The sequence below is a fragment of the Panthera leo genome, chromosome B2, assembly GCF_018350215.1.
Source record: "Panthera leo isolate Ple1 chromosome B2, P.leo_Ple1_pat1.1, whole genome shotgun sequence".
Taxonomy (NCBI): domain Eukaryota; kingdom Metazoa; phylum Chordata; class Mammalia; order Carnivora; family Felidae; genus Panthera; species Panthera leo.
The window spans coordinates 74,188,065-74,215,325 of NC_056683.1; the positions used below are offsets into that span (position 1 = coordinate 74,188,065).

The 27,261-nt window shown below is 40.8% G+C and overlaps 1 protein-coding gene and 1 pseudogene across 13 annotated transcripts in view; one reads left to right on the top strand and one right to left on the bottom strand.

Moving 5' to 3' along the window:
• UBE3D (ubiquitin protein ligase E3D) overlaps positions 1–27,261 on the bottom strand; it is a 241,686-nt gene that overhangs the window by 212,220 nt on the left and 2,205 nt on the right. For 11 of the 13 annotated variants that reach the window (XM_042939251.1, XM_042939249.1, XM_042939257.1 and 8 more), the window contains exons 1-3: positions 26,152–26,381; positions 15,111–15,307; positions 11,089–11,179 (exon numbers count right to left, since the gene is read on the bottom strand). In XM_042939251.1, the coding sequence (XP_042795185.1) occupies positions 11,089–11,179; positions 15,111–15,307; positions 26,152–26,228 (365 nt within the window). In that variant the 5' untranslated portion in view covers positions 26,229–26,381. Of the gene's footprint in view, positions 1–11,088; positions 11,180–15,110; positions 15,308–26,151; positions 26,382–27,261 lie in introns of those variants that run through there. The other 2 variants (XM_042939253.1, XM_042939255.1) reach the window with 1 other exon arrangement.
• Positions 16,445–16,807, top strand: LOC122219259 (annotated as a pseudogene).

The following is a 27,261-nucleotide window of genomic DNA, read 5'->3' on the forward strand; positions in this document are numbered from 1 at the left end:
GTGATTACAATCACAAATTATATACATATTTTAAAACCCAATACATATCAGCAAACTGCTTTTCAGAAAGGCTGTATCAATCTATAATTCTTCTACTTACCTTCTTCAGCATTGAATACTATCACTTTTCCATGTAATGGGTGAAAATGTTCTCAATACTGTTCTCAATTAGCAACTCTAAATTGCTAGTGAGATTGAACTGGCTGTCATATTTATTGACCAGTGTGTTTCTTCTGTGATTTGTGATCAATGGCTATTTTCCAATGAGGTATTAGTATGTTTCTACTAATTTTTAAAAGTATATTCTATCTTGGGGTGCCTGGGTAGTTCAGTCCATTAAGTGTCAGTCACTTGATTTCAGCTCGGGTCCTGATCTCAAAGTTCTTGAGTTCAAGCCTCACCTCAGACTCTGCACTGATAGTGTGAAGCCTGCTTGGGATCCTGTCTCTCCCTCTCTCCCTGGCCCTCCCCTGCTGGCACTCTCTCTCTCTCTCTCTCAAAATAAACATTTAAAAATTTTTATAAAAAAGGTAAGAGTATATTCTATTTTAAGAATATTAGCCTTTTATCTATCATCTGTGACAAATTATTTTTTCAGTGTTATTGCCTTTTTTTTAAAGTTTATTTATTTTGAGAGAGAGCAAGCACATACACTCATACAAGTGGGAGGGGCACAGTTAAAGGGAGAGGGAGAGGGAGAGGGAGAGGGAGAGGGAGAGGGAGAGGGAGATGGAGAGAGGGAGGGAGGGAGGGAGGGAGGGAGGGGGAGAGGGAGAGAGGGAGAGGGAGAGAGAGAGAGAGAGAGAGAGAGAGAGAGAGAGAATACCAAGCAGGTTCCAAGCTGTCAGCACAGAGCCCAACAAAAGGCTCAGTCTCATGAACCATGAGATCATGACCTGAGCTATAATCAAGAGTCGGTCGCTCAAACTGACTGAGCCACCCAGGTGTCCCAGTGTTACTGCCTTTTAATTTGGTTTATTTGTCTTAGATTTCAAATCACCTAACCCTTTCTTTTGTGATTTCTCCCATTACTATTTTTTAATAAACTTATTTGGGAGTAAATTTAAACTTACAGAAAAGTTACAAAAACAGTACCAATAGTACTCACATACACTCCACCCAGCTTTCTCTAAGGTTAACATCTTTTATAACCGTGGAAGATTTGTCAAAACTACAGACTTTATCTGGATTCCCCAAGATTTTCCACTAATATCCTTTTTCCCTTTGTTCTAGGATCCAATTGAAGATAACACACTGCACTTAATCATCATGTTTCCCCAGTCTTGTTTAGTCTGTTACATTTTCTTACTCTTTCCTTATTTTTCAGGACCTTGACATTTTTGAAGAGCACTGGTCTGGTGTTCTACAGATTATCTCTCAATTTAAGTTTGTCTGATATTTTCTCAAAATTAGGCTGGGGTTATGGATTTGGGGAAGAATACCACAGAAGTGAGGTGCGTCTCTCAGTACATCTTACCAGAGGGTACACTCTATCAATATGACTTATCACTGGTGCTGTTCAACTTGAACACTTGGCCAGTGTGGTATCTACTAGGTTTCTCCAGTAAAAAGGCTATGTTTCTCCCTTTGCATACTCTATTCCTTGGAAGTGAGTCACTAGGTCTAGACCACACTCAAAGGGAGAGAAATTGAGTTCCACATTGCTACTATTTTTTATGCTTAAAACATCCTTATGCTTAATTAGGCCCTTATATTTGCTACCGCTTTTTTTCTTTTTTGATAGTTTTGTTTTTCTCCTGGACAACAATAGATACGTCAGAAGTTACCAGAAGAAAAGCCAAACATGGTTTACTTCTATTCTAAGTTAGGAAGATCAGTGGTCTAAGAGGACAAGGAATGTGGGTGGGATGATGAAGAAACTTCCAAATAAGTAATCCTGAGAAAAACAGAACAGAAACATGCTTGCGGTCTTCTTAATGCCCACAAGCAGTGCAAATGCTTAAGCAGTCTCAATACTTGCACACCTCTGCTTCTATCAGCAGAAACACATGCTCATTAAGAATTAATTGTATTTGATCACAGACCTATTTATGATACTTATATGTTGTTTTAGTTATCTAATTTAATTAAATAGTATATAAACCAAGGAAATACGAATTGCTATTCCTCTGAAAACAAAAAATTTCAGACTAAATGAAAGCTGGTTGTAAAAACACACACACACACACACACACACACACACACACACACACACACACAAAAAACAAAACAAACAAAACCCCAATAAGTGGTGAGAAGATATAACTATAGAACATTGGAGAGAGAGAGAAAGAATAAAATTCTAGAAAAATTCTATAATCCCAAGGTTTTAAAAGTGTCAAATGACTCATTCTACTCTAAAGAAACATAAACTGGAGGGGCGCCTGGGTGGCTCAATTGCTTAAGCGTCCAACTTCGGCTCAGGTCACTATTTCACGGCTCATGAGTTCGAGCCCCACAATGGGCTCTGTGCTGACAGCTCAAAGCCTGGAGCCTGCTTCAGATTCTGTGTCTCCCTCTCTGTCTGTGCCCCTGCCCCACTCATGCTCTCTTTCTCTCTCAAAAATAAATAAAGTTTAAAAAAAATTTTAAGAAACAAACTGAAAATTGTAGATGATGAATCTTCGATAACGTGTTAACAGTGAAAAAAGCTAGACAATAGTGGAGTCATGTTTAACAAAAATATATTGGTTCCATAGTAAAATATTAATAAATTAATGTATATTTGCATGTTTTAAGTTAAAATATTTAAGACACAAATGTGTTATTTTTTAATGATTTCCCCCATGTAACCCTTTTTCTTTGATCTCCTCAAATGAGTCTCATAAAAAGACTTTTAACTACAGAACAAACTGATGGTTATTACCAGAAGTGGGGGGAGGTTAAAGAAGTGATGGGGGTTAAGGAGTGCACTTGTCGTGATGAGCACCAGATGTTATACGGAAGTGCTAAACCACTAAGTGGTACCCTTGCAACTAATATTACATTGTATTTTAAGACCCACCAGTAAGAAAATGATAGGTGAACACATCACTTTCTCCCACTGGAGTCTGTCGAAAGTGAATTGTAGACACAGGCCGCTGGGCAGCAGCTCTATCACCACCTTACCCGGCTTCTCAAGTACCAGCACAAAGCTAAGATCCACAAAGGTTGACAGCTGCTCCACTGCTCCAATCCACCACGGGACTCTGCCCAGTAGTTGTGGATCCACCAGCAACAACAAACTGCAGGGAACCCTCAAACATTCAACCTGGAATACCACCAGCAAGTGGAATCATGGACTGGTCTGTTATTTGATCAGTGATGGGGGGAGGGGAGCTTGTAAGTATAAAAGTGGTTCACTCTATTACTGTTTAATAATCATTCTTCTCAATCTCTTCCTTACTGCTTTTGTACCAATATAAAATTAAAGTATATTAAAATGTGTCAATCTTTTTAAAAAAAGGTAATTACAATATGGAAGAGGGTAGATGTTTAATGTAGATGTCTAGAGGACAAAGCTAGGAACAAGAAAGGTTGATTTTACTTTAACATAAGGAAGAACTTTCCTTTTCAAATTAGGAAATGTACATTAGGAGCATCACTCAAGCTGCTGAGTCTATTAAGGTTAATAAGCAATTTTTTCAACATATGTTTTTTAAAAGCCTTCTATGAAGCAAGCATTCTGTTGACACAAAATATTCATATGCACAGTTCCTTCTCTCAGGGTACTTATGGGCTAGTAGGAGATACAGACTATAAACAAATGATAATAAAGCTTTATAAAATATGATTAATGCTTATATAAAAGTAATGGTTCTAAATTCTAAACGGGGTTGGGAGAGAGTACAGTTTAGACTCCTCTGAAAATTTAACGAAAGCTTTTGTCCTTTCTTCAAACTCATATTCCCACATGCACACAAAATCTGCATATTACTTTAGGGGATTCGTGGATTCATAAAACCAACCCACAAATTCAGGACAATAAATACAAAGTCCTAGGGTAGTAAAGTGTATATGGATTTCAGAGAGGAGATGATATCTGAGCTGACCTTTGAAGGATAAGTAGTTCTTCAGACAATTAAAGGAATTAAGCGCATCATCACAGGTGGAGTTAACAATATAAAGATGAGCACCGTATCTCCTTAACTTCTGTCTTCCTAGTGTCTGGCACAGTGCCCGACTCATAGCAGAAGTTCTTAAATACTTGTTAAAGGAATGAACAAGCATATTTTGATAACTATAACACGGGAGGCCCCTGGTTGGGTCTGTTGCATATTGGGACAAAAGGGTTAACAAACCTTTTCCCTTGCTACTTGAGAATCTAATGTTTAGTTTAACCACCTAGCTCTGCTACCCTGGAAACTAGGTAGATGGTAGGCATCAATTATATTGCTAGGCAACACTGCTTGTGGTAAAAATGACCCCTGACTGGTAAATCGCATCTGGACTGAAAGGAAGTATGAATGAGCTGTAAATGTCTGATGCGGGTGCCATGCTTTGGACTTCCCTGAATGCAGTCCTTTGCAAGAAACTCTAGAAATTATGCAAAAAGCATTACAAGATATATTGGCTGCTTAGGTCATGAGGCTTCTTCTCAGGGTAGCTCCTGCATCTGCTTGATTGTGGACCTTGAGCTTTGTACCTGGAACTGTGTCACATGGGGAGACAAGAGTCTCCAGATGGGTATGTGAGCCGTCACTTCCTGCAACTACTGTAGGACCCCTGCTGAGAGGAACTCCTCCCGAGGCTGCCCTGCTGGCAAGCTGGCAAGAAATGTGGCCTGTGGTAGTATTGTGGGTCTGTATATTTAACTGAATTTCAGAAGACCTCTGGTGGGCACTGCACACACCTTATTCTACTTAATGCTTACTACAACTTTGTGAGGTGACAATTTCCATTCTCCTGTTACAGAGGAGGAAAGATAGGCTCAGAAACATTAAATAATCTGTTTAAGTTCACAGAGCCAGACGTGATGAATGAAGGCAGGATCTTAACTCAGGTCTTCCTGGCTCCAAAACTGAACTCTTCCCCTTGGAATATAATCCCTCCCCTGACAATGTAGAACATCAGTAAAGGAGACGGGGGAGATGGGATGGTGGCAAACTGTGCTGGGTGTTACATGCCAATCTAAGGGGTAGGGATTTGTTTCTACAGATAGGTGGGAATCATTACAGCATTTTAAGTGGAAAGGTGATAGGTCAGATTTTAATTTTTACAAAGAAGAGGCAAATAAGAGTACCTGTTTAGAGTGGGAAGCAGGCCTAAATAGGCTCCTAAATCTTCACCATCACTAAGATTCATTGTCTCTTGACATTTTGCATGTAGTGCCAATAAGCAGATCCCCAGTATAGTGCAAAAGACAGCAACGTAAAAATCTCATGCGTGATCACAGAAATGACACTGCACCAACATTTATAGAGAACTGGGAGACCTGATGCACATTAGCATAAAATGTGATATTTCAAACTTAACTTGACCCCATATAACAGTGAATAAGAGCTATAATATATCCTGTAACTATCTACCTAAGGCATCAGGAGCAAGAAAGTGCCTAATTCACAAGTCATTACAAAGATAAAAGTATTTTTACAATGGAAATAATTTTTTTGATGTTTTGGAAAACATAAAACCTTTAAGAACAAAACATGTATTATAATCACAGCTCTACTGAAACCATATCTACCGAAAACCCTGAAACTTTGATATGATCTATTTCCCAAGAGAACTTTCAAAATAAAATACCATTTTTTTTTTTTCAAAGCACTGTTTAGGTAAAAATGTGATGAAGCTCAGAAAAAGAGTGAAATAATTTCTTGATTTTTCTCTCAGCTTAAAATAACATGAACAGCAACACATGTTTATAATGAATTAAAATTTGCTAGTTATTTTTAATGCATCTTACCCACAAGCTTTAGGGCAAAATAAAATACACAATTTTAATCAATGCTACTGATTGATGTTTATTTAAAACTTAAACATGTAGAAAAAAAAACTTAAACATGTAGACAAGAAAATGCAATGCCCTTTAACATAAAAAAACCTTTTTTTTTAATGTTTATTTTTAAGAGCGAGAGAATGAGCAGGGGAGGGGCAGAGAGAGGGAGACAGAGGATCGGGAGAGGACTCTGTGCTGACAGCAGAGAGCCCAATGCAGGGCTCAAACCCACAAACTGAGATCATGACCTGAGGTGAAGCAGGACACTTAACGGACTGAGCCACCCAGGTGCCCCAATACCCTTTAACTTTAAAATCAATCATTAATCAGTGATAATAACAATGGTAACAACATAGAGCTTTTACAGACTGGATTATAACCAAGTAGACATTAGGAATTTTAAGAATATCAAGTGGGGCGTCTGGGTGGCTCAGTTGGGTTAAGCGTTGAACTTCTGCTCAGGTCATGATGTCACAGTTTGTAAGTTCGAACCCCGCATCCGGCTTGGTGCTGACAGCTCGGAGCCTGGAGCCTGCTTCAGATTCTGTGTTTCCCTCTCTCTCTGCCCCTCCCCCACTTGCACTCTGTCTCTCTCTCTCTCTCTCTCTCTCAAAAATAAACATTTTAAAAAACTAAAAAATTATTAAATAATAAAGAACAATATCATGTATCTAAAGCTCAAAACATGGCTGCCAGAACCTAGAAAAATTCAGCTGGTATTATCCAACTGGTAGATGACAAATCCTATGAGCCAAACTTAGCATTTGATCACCATTATGGACTTGGTATAACTAGACCCATAAAAGTACAACCATTTTTTCCCATAAATGTGTATAGTGTTACCAACAATCCAATTTGTACCTGTACACTTTTTTCACCTCTTTGTTCTCTTTCATAGAAAAGTGACTGTACTCAGAGTAGTTATTTTCAGAATACAATTATAGCTGGTCTGTCAAGCGGACCTGGTTGGATATTATGACATCTCTTATGTTTCCATAAAGTCCATTCTACTTGTTTCTTCTAGTTTCCATGGCCTCCCTGGCTGCCAGCTGACATCCAGCTCTGCTGGTGCAGGTGAAATGAGGAGGGCCTGTCCAGAGACCTTAGAAGACCTCTCAAATGGACTGAAAATCAAAAGGCTTTTGTTTGAAAGTCTAACTGATTTAACTCAAGTCTGGCATGAATTTATTTCTAGGAGACACAACAAATCCCAAACACAATAACCACTTAGCTGTTTCTGACACTACTCACAAAAAAGTAAATTTTGTTATTATTGTTACTTGATATTAGGGCCTATTGGTCTCAAGAGTGTAATCATAAACTGTATATGTTCAATTTTTCTTTTTAACTTTTTTAAATGTTTATTTATTTTTGAGAGTGAGAGAGAGAGTATGAATGGGGGAGTGGCAGAGAGAGAGGGAGACACAGAATCTGAAGCAGGCTCCAGGCTCTGAGCTGTCAGCACAGAGCCCACCACGGGGCTCGAACTCACAAACTGTGAGATCATAACCTGAGCTGAAGTCGGACGTTTAACCAACTATGCCACCCATGCACCCCTGTTTAGACAATTTTATACAAAAACTCTGAACTGGTAAAAAATGTATACTGGTGAATTTTATGGTAAAAAAAATAGGCATTATTTGTTTTCAAATAACCAAAACAAATGGTTAAGATCATGTATTCCTAAACTAAGAAAAAGGACTGCTATCATTAGCAGATTTCATGCATCTTGGTGCTATTAAGTTTTAAAAGCCATTAATGAGTGTGAATAGATTAAACAGTCCTTTGCATCTTATTTCTATAATTTGCTTAACAAGAACCTTTTTCATTAAAAACAAACAAACAAGCCAAAAAAAGAAACAAACAAAAAAGGAACAAGGATTAGTCTTGCATTACCCAAATAATCATCAATCACAGAACCCAAGGTATAACTTTATGAGGTTTACTAATCACAGAATTTTCTGCTGGTAGGGCTCCTACAGATGTATCTAATTCAACTTCCTATTTTACAGGTGAGAAAACTGAGGCCTAGAAAACTAAAGGGTCTTATTCCCATATAATAAGGCTAGCCAGTAAGCAGATCCTCTCATTAGAGGATTTCCCAGTACAGATAAATCAACCCATCCCAAGGTTGATTATCCTTGCCCTATCCAACCTATCCAAGCCCTCCTGAAAAGATGCTTACAATTAGTTGACTTTGATTATGGAACATACAAGCCTTTTTTGAAATACACTTCATTTTGTTTTCTATTTAACAAGCACAAAAGATGTCCTTACTACCTGCATGAAACAGGAAACTGAGGGAGAAATGAAAAGACCACTGGGTTTAATGTAAAAAGTCAACATGAAATCCTTGTGCTGATACTGGATGATACTTTTTTTCCAACAGACAGTCATGGGGCATGCTGCCTAAGAGTGAAATGTAAGCAAAGCCTTGAATCACCTACTAATGAGTTCTCTGCATTGTTCCAGAGGCACACACACGCCAGGCGCACAGGTGAGATAGGAAAAGACTTTCAGGTAAGTCCATGTTTATCTTCTCAGAAAGAAAAAGGGAGAAAGGAGGGTCATTTCCCTGGCACATCTAAAAAACACAGTCCTGAATCAAAAGGATTTGAAACACTAAACTAGATAACTTGCTAGTTTTCTAATAAGACCAATATGGAAAGGGGGTGGTGGTGGAAGGAGTCTGTAAAAACAATAAAAAGAGCTTGTCGAGCTTTTACTATTATATACATTTCAGCCTTTAACTCTTCTGACAAGTTCAGAAAATAGGCCTTATAATGTCTACTTAAAAAGAAACAGAAATGGGTAGGAAGCATTACAGAATTCTAAGCAGGGAAGTGACAGGTCAGATTTGAATTTTTACAAAGAGGAAGAAGGCAAATAAGAGTGCCCATTTAGAGTGGGAATTAGGCCCAAACAAGCTCCTAAATCTTCTCTGTCACTAAGATTCTGTCTCTTGACATAGCTATTTAAGAAAACTCATTATGTCTACTCAAGAAGAAGCTGAGGTGATGTGGACAAGGTTTCCCAGCTACTAAGTGGTGAAGCTGGAGTTCAAACCCAAGGTCCCATCTCCTACTTCTGCTTTACATCACATGGCCTTCCAGACAGTCAGCATTAGGGAGAGTGAAACTGTCCCTCTGTGTTCACCTGGAAGCCCTTCTAGTTCTCAATTCCATGATTATAAAAAGAATTGACACAAAACAGAAGATACAGCTCCTGAATAGGAAAAATTGCTACAGGTTAACAGTTTTTTATATCATCCTTTTCCAATGAAACACAAATATCAGCCAATAACGAATGAGCATATCTTTTATGGTGAGTGGTACCAGGAAATAGTGTTACACTGAATTTAACCTGCTCCTCCTGTAACTTCTAGGTCACCTCAATGTTGGATAGCCAGGCCCGTTTCAGAAACTTTATGTGAGAATTAAACCAAAGCCTGAAACAGACTGAGAGAAGGAAAAGTTTCGAGGTTCAACTACAACATAAACTGGAATGCTCTGGACATGTCAGGCTACAGTGGGTCTGTCACGGAGTACACATTCGGCAGCAACTTCAGCCTGCAGGACATCTGAGCAAGGACATTCTCCTCTCTTCTGCAGATTTAGTCACTTCATTTCTTACCCAAGATAATCATTCAGAGGTGCTCCATTCACAATCCCCCCACTTGTATTAGGGTAACTTTCCATGATCTCATCTACCTGGGACACTGCCAGGAATCAGAAAGTAAGCAAGAGAGGCTGGTGGAAAGCCAAAATAAACACCCCACTGTTTATTCAATTCAACCCAGGAAGAATTTATTGAGAGTGCACTATTTTTCAGGCACTGTGGCCTGATCCTGGGGCTGATGCTGATGATGCTAGGGATGATGATAAGAATAATGATTACAGCAGTAACCATCATATACTGAGTGCCTACCATGTGCCAAGGCACTGCTATAAACACTTAAATTTATTTGATGCTCCCAACAACCCTATGAGGTAGCTCCTATTATCATTTATATTTTTGTAATAAGGAACTTGAGGCACGGAGTGGTTAAGTAACTTGCCCAGAGTCACAGCTGATAAATAGTGGATGCAAACCAGATAGTCTGGCTTCTGACTCTATACCACTAGACACTAACCTTAGCAGAGCACATAAACTTTAGACGAGCACATAAACCAACCCAGGGTTCAGGGAGGGCTCCCGGCAATTGAGCCCTGTCGGATGAATTTAGGTAGGCACTAACCAGAGGGACAGAGGGCTGTGTGGAGCATTCCAGGGGAGAGAGTAGCTCTGTGCAGGTGGAGGTCTGGCATTCACTGAGGCAAGGAACACTGAAAGAGGAGCAGGTTTCAGATGCAGACAAGGAGCCATTCACATCTAAGTCTCAGGCACCTGTCTCACGGGAAACACATCTAACAAAGAAATCTAACTTCTTTCTTTAAATATTGTTAAAAATATTAACAGTTTTATCTGTCTTTCCAACCAATGAATGATTAGAAGCTGAAAATTCAGGGGAAATGGTTTGTGCCAAGGTAACAAGAAAGTTGACAAAAGAACAGGAGAAGATGGGAAAAAATAAGGAAAAGAGACACCTTGGGAATAGAAAGAATATAGCAAAGAGCCCTTCCCACCTCAATGGAGTAACCACAGCACACTGCAAGAAGAGGTTACAAGATTAACTTAATCATCAAGAAAAGGTTACTTTGTGCTCCATAAGCTCTGTTTTAATAAATGGGGAAATAGGACATGGAGTTTAGAAAGGCACTAATAGAAATAGCTCAAATAAAAAGCTGTGTTGCACGAGCTTCTGTGATTTAGAAAATTCACTTAATGTGGAGAAAACCTCATTCACCAACATGATGGATAAAACTTGCAAGAGAGTCCATGTCTCTTTTCAGAAGAGACACGCTTCAGTGATCTACACAGGCTTCCACCAAGATAAGCCTTCCTCCGTCAAAGCCAGCATGCCATGTTCCCCTTTGTCCCCTTTTAGAAGACCTAACTGCTCTATGATTGCTGGAGAGCTTAATGGTTGATTTTGTTCAAAGTGACATTAAGCTGGCTCTCATTTTAAGGCCATATACTTCTCCCCTGGCAATTACTTCAAAAATTCTGATAGAAGAAAAAGAAAACCATTGCCAGGCACAGAATTAATCAGTGTTAAATAAATTCCTTACCTGTCCCTTATTATGACTTCACCGCAGGACTGGCAATAAAATGTACAGCATTCTCGGGCTTGTGAGTTTTGATTAAACATGGAAATCAGTTCTAAAAAAAAAAAAAAAAAATCAATGAAATAGCAAATCTTAGAGGTTTGGGACAAATATATTAACATACTTAAAGAGTTTAACAGCCACAATAAATTACGATCAATAAACACTGTTTACGATCTACCCAGAAGTACACATTTAATTAGCATTATCTGATGACTCAACCAGAAGCAAATATTGTGAAGCGTTCTCAAAAACAAGATTTTGCTGGGGCACCTGGGGGCTCAGTCGGTTAAGCATCCGATTCTTGATTTCGGTTCAGGTCATGATCACGGTTTGTAAGTTCAAGCCCTGCATACAGCTCTGTGCTCAAAGTGTGAAGCCTGCTTGGAGTTTTCTCTTTCCTCCACTCTCTCTGCCCCTACCCCCTCATGTTCTCTCTCTCTCTCCTCTCTCCCTCTAAATAAATAAATAAATCTTTAAAAAATTTTTTAAAAATACCACAAGATTTTGCCAAGTGTCTCAGAGCTAGGTATCTCCCTAGATGATCCATGTAACATACCATTGAGTTATCTCACTCATTCCATAAATACCGACACTAAGGATGAGAGAAAAGTAGCAATTTCTTTCACATCAAACTAACTACAAGGAGCTTCACCATCCTCAGCTTTCCTCTGCTGTTTTAGGTATAGTTTTTCATCACCATGACTGCTGGCTCTATCTCTCAAATTTAAGTTTAATTTGATTTAAACAAGGTCTGTGTCAACTCTGGCCTATTACCAATGCATACAAAAAGAATCTTGAAACTGGTCTCTATTGGACAGGTTCCTGGGAATAGAATGGCTCCTAAGAAGAACTCAATCTTTCAAGAGCAAAACTCAATTCCTGGTTAAAGCTGTGGAAAAATGTACATTTCCCATATTATGTAAAGCACAGCATTCCCTTGGCTTCCATTCTTTAACTCATGAAGAAAGGAAACTTTCATTTCCAAAAACAAAAACCAAAAACCCACACACAAAAATACTTGTCTATAAAAAAAATTTTTTTAATGAAATGAGGTCATACACATTAAAATCAAGCAATGTAAACTTGGTTTATGTTACTTTGTAGGTATGTTAAGATTTTAAAAACTGATGCAAGAAAGTTTAAGCCTTGACAATTAAAAAGTCATCCTTTGAATTTCTAGGGGTGTCCACCAATCCCTGTAGCAGTAAAGTGAAGTAAACAGTATTCTTTAATTTTGAGCAGATAATAAGTAGACCTGGGTAAGTCATTCAAAACATTCTTTCAAAATATTCTTTTCAGAACGAATAAACAAATTTTCAGTGAAACACTCCCCCCTGCTGGTCACCCAGCAGGATCCACTGGCTCAGGTTCAAGTCAGAACTTCCTGACAGAGTGGCATCCTGGGAGAGCACTGCCACCTGGGGATGAATTTAATGCTTGTGCTGTATCAGATTTTACTGTAGCCAGTTCCCTGTCAAAGGTCATGATCTGACTTATGTTCCAGTCAGAATACCATAATGTGTTTACTATAGTCCTTAAAAGAACGTTTATAGTTGAAAAGTCAACTTTTTAAGAACCTCAAAACACAACTAAATGCTAAAAATGTCAAAAGTCACTTCCTACACTACATTTTGACTCAAATTAACATCAGTATGTATCTATCTGATATTTATTCATCCAGCAAATATTTATTCACCACCTATTATGTGGAAAGCACCAAAGCTATTAAGTACTGAGATCTATTTTGCATACCCTTTTATACGCTACCGAACAGGTCTTTGAAAGTCTTCCTTTTCAGATATTTGAGTAAAATGTTTTAAAAATGTAAAGGAACAGGAGACCAATGGAATGCAAACAATATGCAAACCAACATACAGCAATTTCTTCTGTTCTACAGCTAAAATGAAACAACAATGCTTGCTGATTCAAATTTTTTCTATTAATTCAAGTTTTGCTATTTATCAACTATTACAGAAGGTGGGTAGGCAACAAACCAACCCCATCTCCAGAAGGCCTCCCTACCTCCCCAGTGTGGGATCTAAAATCACAAATCCAGGGGCGCCTGGGTGGCGCAGTCGGTTAAGCGTCCGACTTCAGCCAGGTCACGATCTCGCGGTCCGTGAGTTCGAGCCCCGCGTCAGGCTCTGGGCTGATGGCTCGGAGCCTGGAGCCTGTTTCCGATTCTGTGTCTCCCTCTCTCTCTGCCCCTCCCCCGTTCATGCTCTGTCTCTCTCTGTCCCCAAAAAAATAAATAAATAAAACGTTGAAAAAAAATAAAACAAAATCACAAATCCAGAAAACTAGCAGAAGATCTGAAAATACCCCAGTGTGGCTTTCATGCCTGCCTTTCCCCAGTTTCCATTATTAGTCTATTTCCCATCTTGGTGACCCCATTCTTCTTTCCATGGTTATTACAACAGTCATTTTTAGCATTTGGATATGTCACTTGAGCTCCATGACATTTCATTTTCCAACCCCGTATTCCTAAAACCAACTCTGCCCAACTCAGACTAGTTATTCACTAATCTAGGACTTGAGCAAAAATGACTCTCCAATGAAAGAGCAGCACAAGACTCAGGGGAATGCTCCACATCACCTACATGGCTCTTCAAAACAATCCTGCTGACCCCACCTCTAGCGTCCATGTCGCTCAAATGAAAGGCTGAGCACAGATGAAGCAGAACAAAGTCCCAGGGTGCAATTGAAACAGTTATGATCCTTCCCTGATAATGAGCATCTCATAGGTCTGTTACAGCCTGTTTCCCCTTTTTACATCATTTTTTTTTTAAGTTTATTTATTTATTTTGAGAGAGAAGGAGAGCGTGTGCGCACGCATGAGTGAGCAGGCAAGGAGCAGAGAGAGAGGGAGAGAGAATCCCTAGCAGGTTCCACACTGTCAGCACAGAGCCTGATGCCAGGCTTGAACTCACACTGAACTGTGAGATCATGATCTGAGCTGACATCAAGAGTCAGACACTTAATGGACTGAGCCACCCGGGTGCCCCTCCCCCTTTTACATCATTTTTAATCCTTTAAAGCATCTTACTTCCATGGTAAGAGATTTAATGAACCAATATTTTATTCAATAAGTTACTCTGAGAAACATTTCTACCAATCTGACTGAATGTGGCGGTAACAAAATATCAGAAACATAACAGGCATAGCAATAATCAAAATCAAATTATACATCAAACTCAATTTCAGAATCTTTATACGTGTTGCTCTATCTGGAAATGTCTCTACGTGGATGAGACCACTTTCATCATTCCATCCCCTGGTCGAGCGTCACCTCCTTGGAGTGGTCTTCCCTGGGCACCTTTCACCCTAGTCACTCCCCATCCCATTATTCTGCTCTACTTTGACCACAGCACTTTTCTCTGTGCCCAAGTAACTTATTTGTTCATTATCTGTTCCCACCCATGAGAATGTAAGCTCCCAAAGAGCAGAGACCTTCTGAGCGTGGTCACTTCTGTATCCCAGCACCTAGATCAAAGCCTAGCACACAGCGTAAGACAATGTTTGTTGGGTGGATGAATACTGATGCTTGAAAATCAACCAGGTGTTGCACAATTGCCCTCTCATTTAATTTTCAGTGAGGTAGGTAATCAACTCGCCAAGGTAGGTAATTTTACAATTAAAGAAAGAAGGCAGGGGTTACATAGGAAATCTCTGTACCTTCTGCTAATTTTGCTGTGAACCTAAAACTACTCTAAAAAATAAAATCTGTTAAATGGAGGACAAAAAACCCACTAACCCCCGCAACCCCCTCCCAAACAAAACTTCGGAAAGGTTAAGGGGCATGTTGAACTGCCCACCTAATAACTGGCAGAGCTGACAAAGAAACCTTCTGACCATCAGCTCTTTCCATGTTGCTGCAGAACAGCCTTTTCCACCTGGGAAAAGGTCAAATTTTCAAAGGGAGAATCAGCTTTGATTTACAATGAAGAACTAAATGCTAAAACAGGAGTGCTGGTATCACTTACTGGCGTTGGATTCTGCCCACACCTGCAGCCGCAGGTGCAGCCCATCTCCAGCCACGTACTGCAGCCCTCGGCAAGAGGAAGGTACAAGCCTGACCTCTGCTGGAAGCCGGAGCTCTGTGCAGTCTGCAGGGGTCTTCACCTGGAGTGATGATGGTGTTATAGAAATATCCATGGGCGTACCTCCTTCTTTAGGCTCCCTGGTAATTAAAAATAAGACACACAAAAAATTGCTTCTCAATGATGAAAACCACACGATACACAAGACAAAATGGCCGAGGATCTCTCTGTTCCTTTTCAATAAATGCTTTAAAGTCACTGGCCTCCCAAAATAGCAGTGAACAGATCATAAAGGAAAACATCATATACTAGAGTTACACGAGGTCAGACTACTTTTCACAGTCACAGTAACATGAAAGTTCTGGAACATATTTTTATTCTTGCTTTTTTTTTTTTTTAATTTTTTTTAACGTTTATTTATTTTTGGGACAGAGAGAGACAGAGCATGAACGGGGGAGGGGCAGAGAGAGAGGGAGACACAGAATCGGAAGCAGGGTCCAGGTTCCAAGCCATCAGCCCAGAGCCTGACGTGGGGCTCGAACTCACGGACCGTGAGATCGTGACCTGAGCTGAAGTCGGATGCTTAACCGACTGAGCCACCCAGGCGCCCCTATTCTTGCTTTTTTTATGGCAATAATGATGCATTTTTAAATGTGCACTTTTCCCCATTGCTAATAAAGATTCTGAGCCCCAATTCTCCTCTATTCTAATGCTTTCTGCAGCTACTCCACCTAGACCTTCGTGGTGCAGGGATATTTAAATTTTAAGTTTTTAGCCGCGAGATTGAGTTCTAATGCCAGTTCGTGGGGTTGCTCCCAGGGCCATCCTGCACACACAGTCCACCTTCCACCTCCTAGTAGCCCTTATTTCCTCCCACCAGTTTCCCCAAATGCAGGTTCTCTGAACTAGCACGATCTAATGCTGGCCTGTCCTACATTATGCACTTGTTCTTCAAAGTATTTCTGGTAAGAAAACTTAAGGCAGCACATTCATCTACGGCTTATTCACCTATGCATCCCTTGGCCCTATCATGGTTTATACATTCATTTACTTTTTCACTCATTCATTCAATACACCTATTTTGAGTTCTATTATGTGCCAGGTACCAGAAATACAACAATTAACAAGATATTTTCTCTGCTCCTCACCCCCCCTACTCCAAGTAGGACACAGGTAAGTGAACAGGAACGATCAAGGGAGTGTTAAAACACGTGGCGAGGCCAGGATGATGAGTCGCACCGGGAGGGAGTTGGGGGACAGCCTGCCAACTTCGGGACATGTTCCTCATGATCTGGTGCCACAAGACAATCATCTTCACTGACGCCAAGGAGTTGAACCACGGTCAAGCTGAAGCGCATCACTGAGCGCATCCTCAAGCAGCCGCCCATGCAGCTGTACACGGCTGACCAGCTTCTGGATGATGGCAAGACACCGGGAGTGTGGCTTCACCAGTCCGGCAGCACGGCTGCAGGCCCCACCCACTGTGGGCCTGGCCTTCTGGGCAGCTCCACCCACTCCCCTGTGCACCAGATGAAGCCTTTAAGGGCCTGTGCACCAAGCCCTTCTCCAGCCTGCCTGGGCTGCCTGCTGTGATGAAGCCACAGGACTCAGGAAGCAGCACCAACGAACAAGTGGCCTAGTGAGTGAGAGGGCCCTGAACCCAACCCCACCTTGTGCCCCACCCCCACTCATAAAAGACATTTGGGTGTCAAAAAAAAAAGCAACTATGTTGCATTGCACTTATTCATGGTAAATACTGAGTACTATGGAAGCACCGAGGAGGGCTGCAGTAACTGTCAGAGGTCAAGCACTGTTACTTGAATAATGAATGGGCTAGTGAGTGAAATATTCTTCTGAGACTAGAATTACAATGATGCTGTATTTTACTTACAATAAAGTATTGTCATTTGATATACAGGATTTTGATAAGACCAGGATTACATGAAATGAAAGATACAGAAGAAAACACTTAAGAAAACAATCTAGTGATGTATGAATACCAGATATGAAAGGATTTGCTAATCCAATTCACTACAAGCACAAATCACTTGGAGTAGCCAACCAAGAGTAAAACAGAGTACATTCCCTGTCCACCAGGCACCAAAAGCATGGCAGGGGATGAAGACATATTGAAATTATCCTTATATGAAGCTAAAATATGCTTAGCAGTGTTAACAGAGGTGTCAAGCATTCTGACTCCCTCTTAAGTGCAGACAGCAGGGGCAGGCCATCAACTTGGTATAACCTAAGTACAAAAGGTAGGCCATCTACTTGAGTGTTATCTAAGAACAGAGATCAAACCCTGTGTTGAGGTATGAATCTTGATCAGGCCTCTTTCTTAGAAAACCTTAAGATTACTTTCTGGCTAGTTTCTCTTCAAAGCATATGAATCTGCACCTAACTGGCAATACAGAATATTAAGACCCTGAGTCTTTTCCAGGGAATACATTCCCAAACTCTTGAGTCAAAAGTCTAATTTTGAGAAGGCACCTGGCTGGCTCCAGGTGTCATACCTCGTTGGTTAAGTGTACGACATGGGCTCAGGTCATGATATAGCCCTGCACTGGGCTCTGTGCTGACAGCTTGGAGCCTGCTTCGGATTCTGTCTCCCTCTCTCTCTGCCCGTCCCCTGCTCACACTCTGTCTCTCTCCCTCTCAAAGATAGACAAACGTTCAAAAAAAAAATTTTTTTTAAGTCTAGTTTTAAGAACCGATGCTCAAGAAATAAACTTCAAAGGGTGCCTGGGCGGCTCAGTGGGTTGAGCATCCAACTCTTGATTTTGGCTCAGGTCTTGATCTCACGGTTCATGGAATCAAGCTCCTCATTAGCCTCAGCATGGAGCATGAAGCCTGCTTAAGATTCTCTGTCCCTCTCCCTCTGACTCTTTCCCCCACTCCCGCTAGTGCTCACTCTAAATAAATAATTAAAAGAAAATAATAATAATAATCCTCTACAGCAGAGGTTAGAAGGGCCAGATGGTATTTCAGGTTTTGCGGGCCATATATGGCCTCTGTTGCATATTATACTTTGTATTTTTAAAAAATTTTTTTAAGTGTTTATTTATTTTTGAGAGAGACAGAGTGTGAGTGGGGGCGGGCAGAGAGAGGGAGACACAGAATCCAAAGCGGGCTCCAGGCTCTGAGCTGTCAGCACAGAGACGGATGCAGGGTTGAAACTCACAAACCGTGAGTTCATGACCTAAGCTGAAGTCAGACGCTTAACTGACTGAGCCACCCAGGCGCCCCCGTATTTTATTTTTAACAATGCTTTAAACAATATAAAATCCACTCTTAGCTCATAAGCTGTACCAAAACAGGCCATGGGTTAGATTTGACCCATGGGCCATAGTTTGTTGACCACTGCTCTAAAGATGTACAATTTGTCCATTTTGCTACTTCAGCGATTTTTAAGCTGGACTGTGCAGTTGGCACTTAGAAGTGCCTCAAGGCATATCATGGGGTTTCTAGGCCTCACCCCCATCCCATCTCTGGCTTACCACTCTTCTTCCCCTTCCTGAAAAATTCAGCCAATTACAGAGGGCTAAGTAAGGTAGGAGGCATCTATGTAAGTGTCAGAGAACCAGAGTGGCCTGGGATGGATGTGAGAAACCCAGCAGAGGAAGGAAGGAGGGCATCCACCAGGACAGCCACTACATAGGGATGTCAGATCTCAAGAGGGATGAGGAGAACTCTAAGGATGAGGGGTGAGGGTGGCTGTTACAGGGTATAGGGCTTCAGAGCCTGCCTTAGACTGTTCGTGTTGCTATAATTAAATACCATAGGCTGGGTAGCTTAAACAACACACATTTCTTACAGTTCTGATGGCTAGGAAGTAAAAGATCAAGGTACCAGCAGATTTGGTTCTTCCTGCAGGCCCTCTACCTGGCTTGTAGATGGCCGCCTCCTCATTATATCCTCACATGGCATGGAGCATCTTCTGTGTGTCTTCTTATAAGGGCACTAATCCCATCATGGTGGCTCCATTCTCATGCCCTCATCTAAACCTAATTACCTCCCAAAGGTTCTATATCCTAATACCATCATATTGGGCATTAGGGTTTCAACACATGAATTTTGAGGGGACACACAAATTCATTCCATAGCAGAGCCCAAGCAGATACCAGGAAGGTGTCAACACTGAGTGGGGAGGGGGGGGGGATGGGAAGCAGCAAAGGATGTCTGCAGAAGATAAGTTACATAAAAGGGAATTAACCAAATAGATGTATGTCATGAGAATAATGGAAGCCAGTATTCTCGCTGTGGGAGAATACAGTTACAAAGAGGGAAAGGGAAAACACCAGAATGGATCCTACCACCATAGACTAGAATTAGAAATACTAGTGTGGAGTCATGGTATATAATGTGGAATCAATGTATATAAGTAGATACAGTAATACAGATGTATATGTGTGTAGATGTATGTATAATATACAAACACACAAGCATACACATACAGCCATTCATACATAAACATCACATATATGTCACATACACACTACTTTTGTCCACTAAGACCTGGGAAGAGTGACATGTCAATAGTAATGAGAATACTTTGTGCTCAGATTTTGGTTTCGAAAGGTCATTTCCCACTTTAAAACAAATGAACAAACGCAAAACAAAATAGCATTCCCTGAAAAAATAACTATATCCAGGGCTGGAACAGGAAAAGAATGAGATGAGCCTGGAACATGTTGCTGTGCAAAGAAAAAAGTCAAGGAATAATAGGAGCACATTAAAAAAGACAGAAATCCACTTGAAGGGACTCCCCCTGGCCACATCCGGTATAACCGGAGCAAAAAAAAGTAACCCAATGAATAAGACCATAGGTCTATACTGATGTAAATGAATGAATGAATAAAATGAAAGTCTGATGAGGAACAAGAGCATTTACAGATAGTCTCAAAGGACCTCTACAAGTAATATTTATTGATTATAAAGAGACAGAGTCTTGCCAGACTGAATCAGCAAGAGCAGGGAGTCAGAACTGGCTACTGCACTCAGCAAGTCTGAGAGAACAGAAGCATGAAGATTTCTCCTATCCCTTGTCAACCATACATTATTCTTCCTGAACACTGAAGCTCTTTCCAGTACATATCAAAACTCCCCAGGGGTATGGCAATGCAAAAGGTTTGAGATTCCCGTACATGTGACAAAAGGTTTTGGTTTTTTTTGTTTTTTTACTCCATTTCAGATTTGTCCTTCTTCATTCCTATAAAAGCAGTAACCCAGTCAGACAACTTCACCTAGGCCCCTGTTCTGGTGTGCATTTACTGTGAGTTTTTGTCTGCCTATGCTACTTGCACTCATAAAGCTAAAGCACTCAGCCTTCTGCCTTCTGGAAGATAAAGAAGTAGTTTCATCCCTGTGATATCCTTGTTCTGTAGTTACTCTGATGATAGCCAGTGAGGTTGTTAAAGTTTGCAGTATTCTTCTCTTCTTTGAATGGTTGAGGAAGGGGAAGGGGAAGAACATCCTCTTTCTTTTATGATAGTGCAGATATGCTAGCTTAAAGTGTATGTTTGCATTTCCTTATAATTAAAATACTGTTCAATTTGTTTTTTATAGACAGGGAAAAATATTTTACATAAATTGACTTCACGATTGAAAACCAGATGCTTTAGGCTGAACCATCATAGCTTCAGACTCAATGTTTTCCTAAATAAAAATGTTAAAGCCTCAAAAAAAAAAAAAAAAAGGAGTAACTTTATGGTGAAGGTAGATATCATCTTATCTACATGCTCAAAGTTAGATGAACTTTAATGGAATAAGTCAAAATCATGTGCTACCTGATAGGATGCAATGAGAACACAGCATCACTTCTGTGATATTCCTGCCAAAGATGTACAACCTGACCCTAATCTTGAGGAAACACGAAATAAACCCAAATAGAAGTATATTCCACAAAACAAATAGGCTGTCATCTTTAAGTGTCAAGATTGTGAAGGTCGAGAAAAACTGTGGAAAGTTTCCAATTTTAAGAGACTAAGGAAGGGCGCCTGGGTGGCTCATTAGGTTGAGCGCCTGACTTCAGCCCAGGTCATGATCACAGGGCTCACGGGTTTGAGCCCTGCCTTGGGCTTTGCACGGGTGGAGAGGAGCCTAATTCAAATTCTCTGCCCCCCTCCCTACCTCCTCTCTCTGCCCCTCCTACACGCTCTCTCTCAAACATAAATAGACATTAAAAAAAAAAGACTAAGGAAACATGACAATGAAATGCAATGCATGATTCTGACCTGGGTTCTTTTGCTATTATAGATAATATGCGGACATGTGGCAAAACTTGAGCGAGGTCTGAGTGTTAAGACGGCAGTAATGTGTTTTCCAGTTTTGAAGGTTGTGCAGTGGTTATGTATGGGAATGTTCTTGCTTATAGGAAATATACAGTAATATAGTCAGGAGTGACAGTAACTTACTCTCAAGTTTGAGACTGCAAAAACAAAGCGTTTGAGAACTGATTTTCCACCGGTTTGAGACCTGATTTTATATACTTGAGGCTTTCTTCACCGTGCACTTAGATTCTTTCAGGTGTCACACCCTGCTTGAATCTATCCAATGACTGTCATCTCATTCTGAGTACAAGCTAAAATCCTTTCAACGGCCCATTGAGACCCAGTGCTATACTAGAGAAGGTTGCTGAAATTCCAGGCATTTTGCAAACCAGCTGAAGTCACTTTGGTAGACATCATTCACAGTGAAAGTATCTACATCATAACAATCAGTAAATGCTACAAATCAGGAAGATTTTTTTGTGTTTGATTGGTTCCCCTGGAAAGCAGGTTTTTAAACATTTACTAACATACCCCTGTAAAACCATTTGCTACGTGCTCCACCAGTCCGCCCACCTCTCTCTGAACTAGGCACCCCTCATATTTTCTGTTCTCTCAGAGCGAAATGGTCTTCCAGCAGGTATATAGTTCCAAACTTCTGCCCTTTCAGTTTATTACTCAAGTGCTGCTTTCTCACTTGGATGTAATCTTTTCTCCCTAACCCTTCATGTTTTATTTTTTTCTACATACTTATCTCCATTTAATATATGATTTGGGGGCTCCTGGGTGGCTCAGTTGGTTAAGCGTCTGACTTTGGCTCACGTCATGATCTCACAGTTCATGGGTTCGAGCCCCGCATTGGACTCTGTGCTGACAGCTCAGAGCCTGGAGCCTACTTTGGATTCTGTGTTTCCTTTTCTCTCTGCCCCTCCCCTGCTTGAGCTCTGTTTCTCTCTCTCAAAAGTAAATAAACATCTGTGTGTGTGTGTGTGTGTGTTATTTGTTTTGTGTAATTTCTACTCACCTCTCACCCGCTGCCACCATTAGACCGTAAGCTCAATGATAGCCAAGATATTTTTGCTTTTGCTATTGTCACTGTTCACAGCTGTATACCCAGCACTTAGAACTCGAATTTTTGGCACTAGAATAGGAACTCAGTAAACATCTGTGGACTGATAAATGAATGGCCAAGATTTATCTCAGGAATGCTAAAATAGCTTAATATAAATAGATTTTTCTTATGCAATTCACAGACGTAAAGATGAAAGGAAAACATATGACTATCACAATACATGCAAAAATCATTACAGAAAAAATAGTATCTTCATGATTAAAACCCATAGTAAACTAGGAATACAAAGGAACTATGCAATCTATCACACAGATTTGCCAAAAATTTCATCATACTTAATGATAAAATGCTAGAAACACTTATTTATTTATTATTTTTAAGTAGGTTTCCCACCCAGTGTGGAGCCCAATTGGGGGCTTGAACTCACAATCCTAATATCAATACCTGAGCTGAGACTAAGAGTTGGCTGCTTAACTAACTGAGCCACCCACACGCCTAGAAACACTTAAGATTAGGAACAGGATGGGTGCCTGGCTGGCTCAGTTGGAGGCGCATGCAACTCTTGATCTCAGGGTTGTGAGTTTGAGCCCCATTCTGGGTGCAGAGACTCTGTAAATAAATAAAACTTAAAAAAAAATTAGGGGTGCTTCGGTGGCTCAGTTGGTTAAGTATCTGACTTTGGCTTAGGTCATGATCTCACAGGTCCTGAGTTCGAGTTTTGCATAGGGTAAGCTCGAGCCCCACTTCAGGTGAACTTGAGCCTTGAAGCTTGAGAGCTTCTCTCTCTGTCCCTCATGAGATTCTCTCTCTCCTCATGCCTCTTGCTCACTTGCAACTCTCTCCAAAATAAGAAAAAAAAAGATTAGGAGTAAGAATAAAACTCAATCATATCATTTACATTAACTGAAATAGGTTAAAAAATTTCATTAAAACGCAAATTATCAGAACGTATTCAGAAAAACTCCACCCAGCATATGTTTAAAAAAATTTATATATAGGGGTGCCTGGGTGGCTCAGTAGGTTGAGCGTCTGACTCTTGATTTTGGCTTAGGTCATGATCTCACGGTTCATGAGATCAAGCCCGGTGTCAGGCTCTGTGCTGACAGGGTGGAGCCTGCTTGGAATTCTCTCTCTCCCTCTCTGCCCCTCCCCTGCTCTCTCTCTCTCTCTCTCTCTCAAAATAAATTAATAACCATTTAAAAAATTTATATGGAAAGACATAGATTAATAGTGAAAGGATAGAAAGATACATGATGGCAAACAGTACAAATGTTTTCTGACAAAGACATTGAGTAATTTCACTGGGAGAAATGGCAGTCTTTTAAACTAATGATGATAGAAAAACTGGACATCCTTACAGGGAAAAAAAAAAAGGAAATTTGATTCCTATCTTACTCCAAACACAAAAATGAATTCCACCTGTCAAAGCTAAAACTATGTAACTCCTAGAAAATAAACTAAGAGGAAAACTTTACCATCTTGAGGTAGGCAAAGATTTCTTAAGACACAAACAAAACTAATCATTAAAGAAAAAAATGCAACAAACTAAACTTCATTGTAATTAAAATTTTCTGTTCCTGAAAAGACACTATTAAGGAAATGAAAAGGTAAGTTACTGATTGGGAACACGCGTTCACATATTCACAAGGGCATAAATGAGAAAGGTCTTATTTCCAGACTATAAAAAGAACTCTTTAAATTTAACAAAGAGACAAACAATCTGATTGTTTTCTAATGACAAAAAATTAGAAGACACTTTCCAAAGGAACATGTGTGAATGACCAAAAGGCAAATGAAAAGGTGCTCAATACTATTAATCAGGAAAATGCAAATTAAAATGACAATGAGATAGCATTTTGTACCATTACAGAATTAGGTCATTTCCTAAGAGAAATGAAAATGTCAACCCACTAAAAGACTTATACAACAATGCTATAGCAACTTTATTCACAATAATCAAGTTCTAGAAAAACACAAAATATCCAGAAATAGAATGGATAAATTGTATATCGATACAATAGAAAACTACTCAGTGAGAAAAAAGAATAGGCGACATGTGCAACGGCATAAATCTCAAAACCACTGTTAAAGGAAAGCCAGAAACGAAAAAAGCACATACTGTATGAATCCATTTATATCCAACCATGGCAAAACTAATCCCTGTTAAAGAAAATCAGAAGAGGGGCGCCTGGGTGGCTCAGTCGGTTAAGCGTCCAACTTCGGCTCAGGTCATGATCTCTCAGTCTGTGAGTTCGAGCCCCGCATCGGGCTCTGTGCTGACAGCTCAGAGCCTGGAGCCTGTTTCAGATTCTGTGTCTCCCTCTCTCTGACCCTCCCCCGTTCATGCTCTGTCTCTCTCTGTCTCAAAATAAATAAATAAATAAATAAGCGTTAAAAAAAAAATTTTTTTTAAAGAAAATCAGAAGAGTGGTTGCTTTTGCTTTTACCAGGGGCAAGGTGGTGATAAAGTTCAACAGCCAAAGACTATCAGGGACAAACTAGCAAAGTCAGGTTTCTTCACTTGCTTAAACAAGAGAGAGTAGTAACCCAAGGGAACACTGAAGGGCCTCTTTGATGAGAGGAAGCAGGGAGGTTGTCTATTGTTTTTGTTTTATGTAAGTTTGCGGCTGCTAATAACCCTACAAAGTGGACTGGAATTGGAGAGACTCGTCTGAACTTATGATTTAAGAGGTAGCGGGAGAAACAGAAGAAAAAGAGAAGGGTAATAAATATCATCCCCATTTGACAAGGGGAAAAGTTCAGATTAAGCAATTCTGCCCTTGTGAAGAAGCTAGAATTTGAATTCAATTCTCATGCCAAATCCCAAACTGCCACACCTATACTTGGCAAATATAAGGAAAAGAAAGATGGGCATCAATCTACTTCAGAGTGGCTCTGTGTAGTAAAAGTTTCAGGATTTTAACATCTAATTTACTCTACTTGAAACAGCAGTCACAAGGGAACAATCGAGGGGACCACATACTACCAAACAAGCAAAAAAAGAGGACATTTCTCCTAAAAGTTTGTTATAGTGAATAACGAAGTCAAACGTTTGCTGACTTCTCACTGGAACGCAGAATATGAATGAGCTCCAATAAGAAGCCTGCAACCTTTGTTAGTCGTTCAATGAACGTCTCAGTTTTTCTGCAGAGAACGCTGTGGACAAAAAACAAAAAACAAAAAACAAAACAAAAAAAATCTCGAGTTTATTTACAAAATAAGAAGCTCTCACATTGGAACTTATCCTCTAGTGAGGATCCCAAAAAGAAACAGGCACGGCATTTTTTGCACTGCTTGTGGAAAGGCCGGATACTGTTATATCAGCGATCCTCAAACTTCAGTGTGTATTCTGACTCCTGGAAAGCGTGTTAAAACACAAGTTCTGATTCAGCAGGTCTGGTGTGGGGCTGAGACTGCATTTCTGAAAAGCTCCTGGTGATACCGAGATTACCAGTGAAGGGGTGGGGGGGACTAAAAGCACAAGGGATGGGAAGAGAAGCTCCACTTTGAGTAATGGGACAGGCTCTAAGCAACTGGCAAGAACTCCAAACCCCGTGCTTTTGAGGCAGGCGGAGGCTCCCGGGCCAGCAGAAACGCAGGCTACGCACGGCACGTCGGAGCCCCACACGCCCAGCGCCGGCCTTACCCCAGGATCAGCAGCGCGCTCCGCAGCTGTGTCCGCACCTCCAGGAACACGGGCGTCCCCGCGGCAGTCGTCGCCATGGCCGCCGCCCGGCCGCAGCTTCTGGCGAAGCGGAGCCACCACGGCCAGCAGCGGCTGCACGTGCGGCGGTGGCGGCCGCACGGGCCTCCCAGACCGGATCGCTGGGCGGACGGACACAGCCCGCCAGCCCACAGCGCCGCCTGCCGGGTGGAGAGCGCGCTACCGCGAGGACTAGACCCGGCAACGTGAGCGTTTTCAATTGTGGGCCTCGGGTCTGAGTGGTCACAAAGGTGGGCAGGGAGAACCAAACGGTTCTCCCACTCTTCTCCGTGTGGGCGTGGCCAGGTGCGTTAGTCTCCCAGGACAGGACCTTAAAAATCGGAGCCGAGTACACTCCTTTGACTAGCTAGGGTAGAAATAAGGCTGGAAGAAAGGGAGATGACCGAGGGAGGTGGTATAGAACTGGCACTGACCCCTGGAGGCCTGAGAGCAGATTTCTCCACCCCAAACATACAATCTGGTTTCGTTTTTTAATAAAGTACAGTATCTTTTTTTATGAACTGTGGTCTGTCCTTTGCTAGCTCTCCTCTAAGGCAACAAACGTCCGAGATTGATTTGGCATTGCTTCTCGATTTAGGCACAGTTGCTCCAAGATGCAAACAGTTGCAAAAATGTAAGAAGTTTTCTGTTACCGATGCAGAAAGGAGTGTGGTTAAATCAAGTGTCATGAATCATAGCATTAACCATTCCTATAACCTTTGAAAACAGGAAGATGAGAATGATCCGCATGTACATTTCCACTCCCCATATTTTGTATAAATAAAAACTTATTCACAGAAGTCATAATCTTATTACAACTAGAAGATAATTTTGGAAAGTTTGACATAGTAAAGAAAACGATCTACTATAATGTAAATACTTAAAATGGGGAAATATTAAAATGTAAAGCTATAGTGGTGGACTTACAATGAGAATTTTAATGTTTATTTCTGAGGGAGAGAGAATATGAGTGGGGAAGGGGCAGAGAGAGAGGGGGGGAGACACAGAATTGGAAGAAGATTCCAGACTCTGAGCTGTCAGCACAGAACCGGA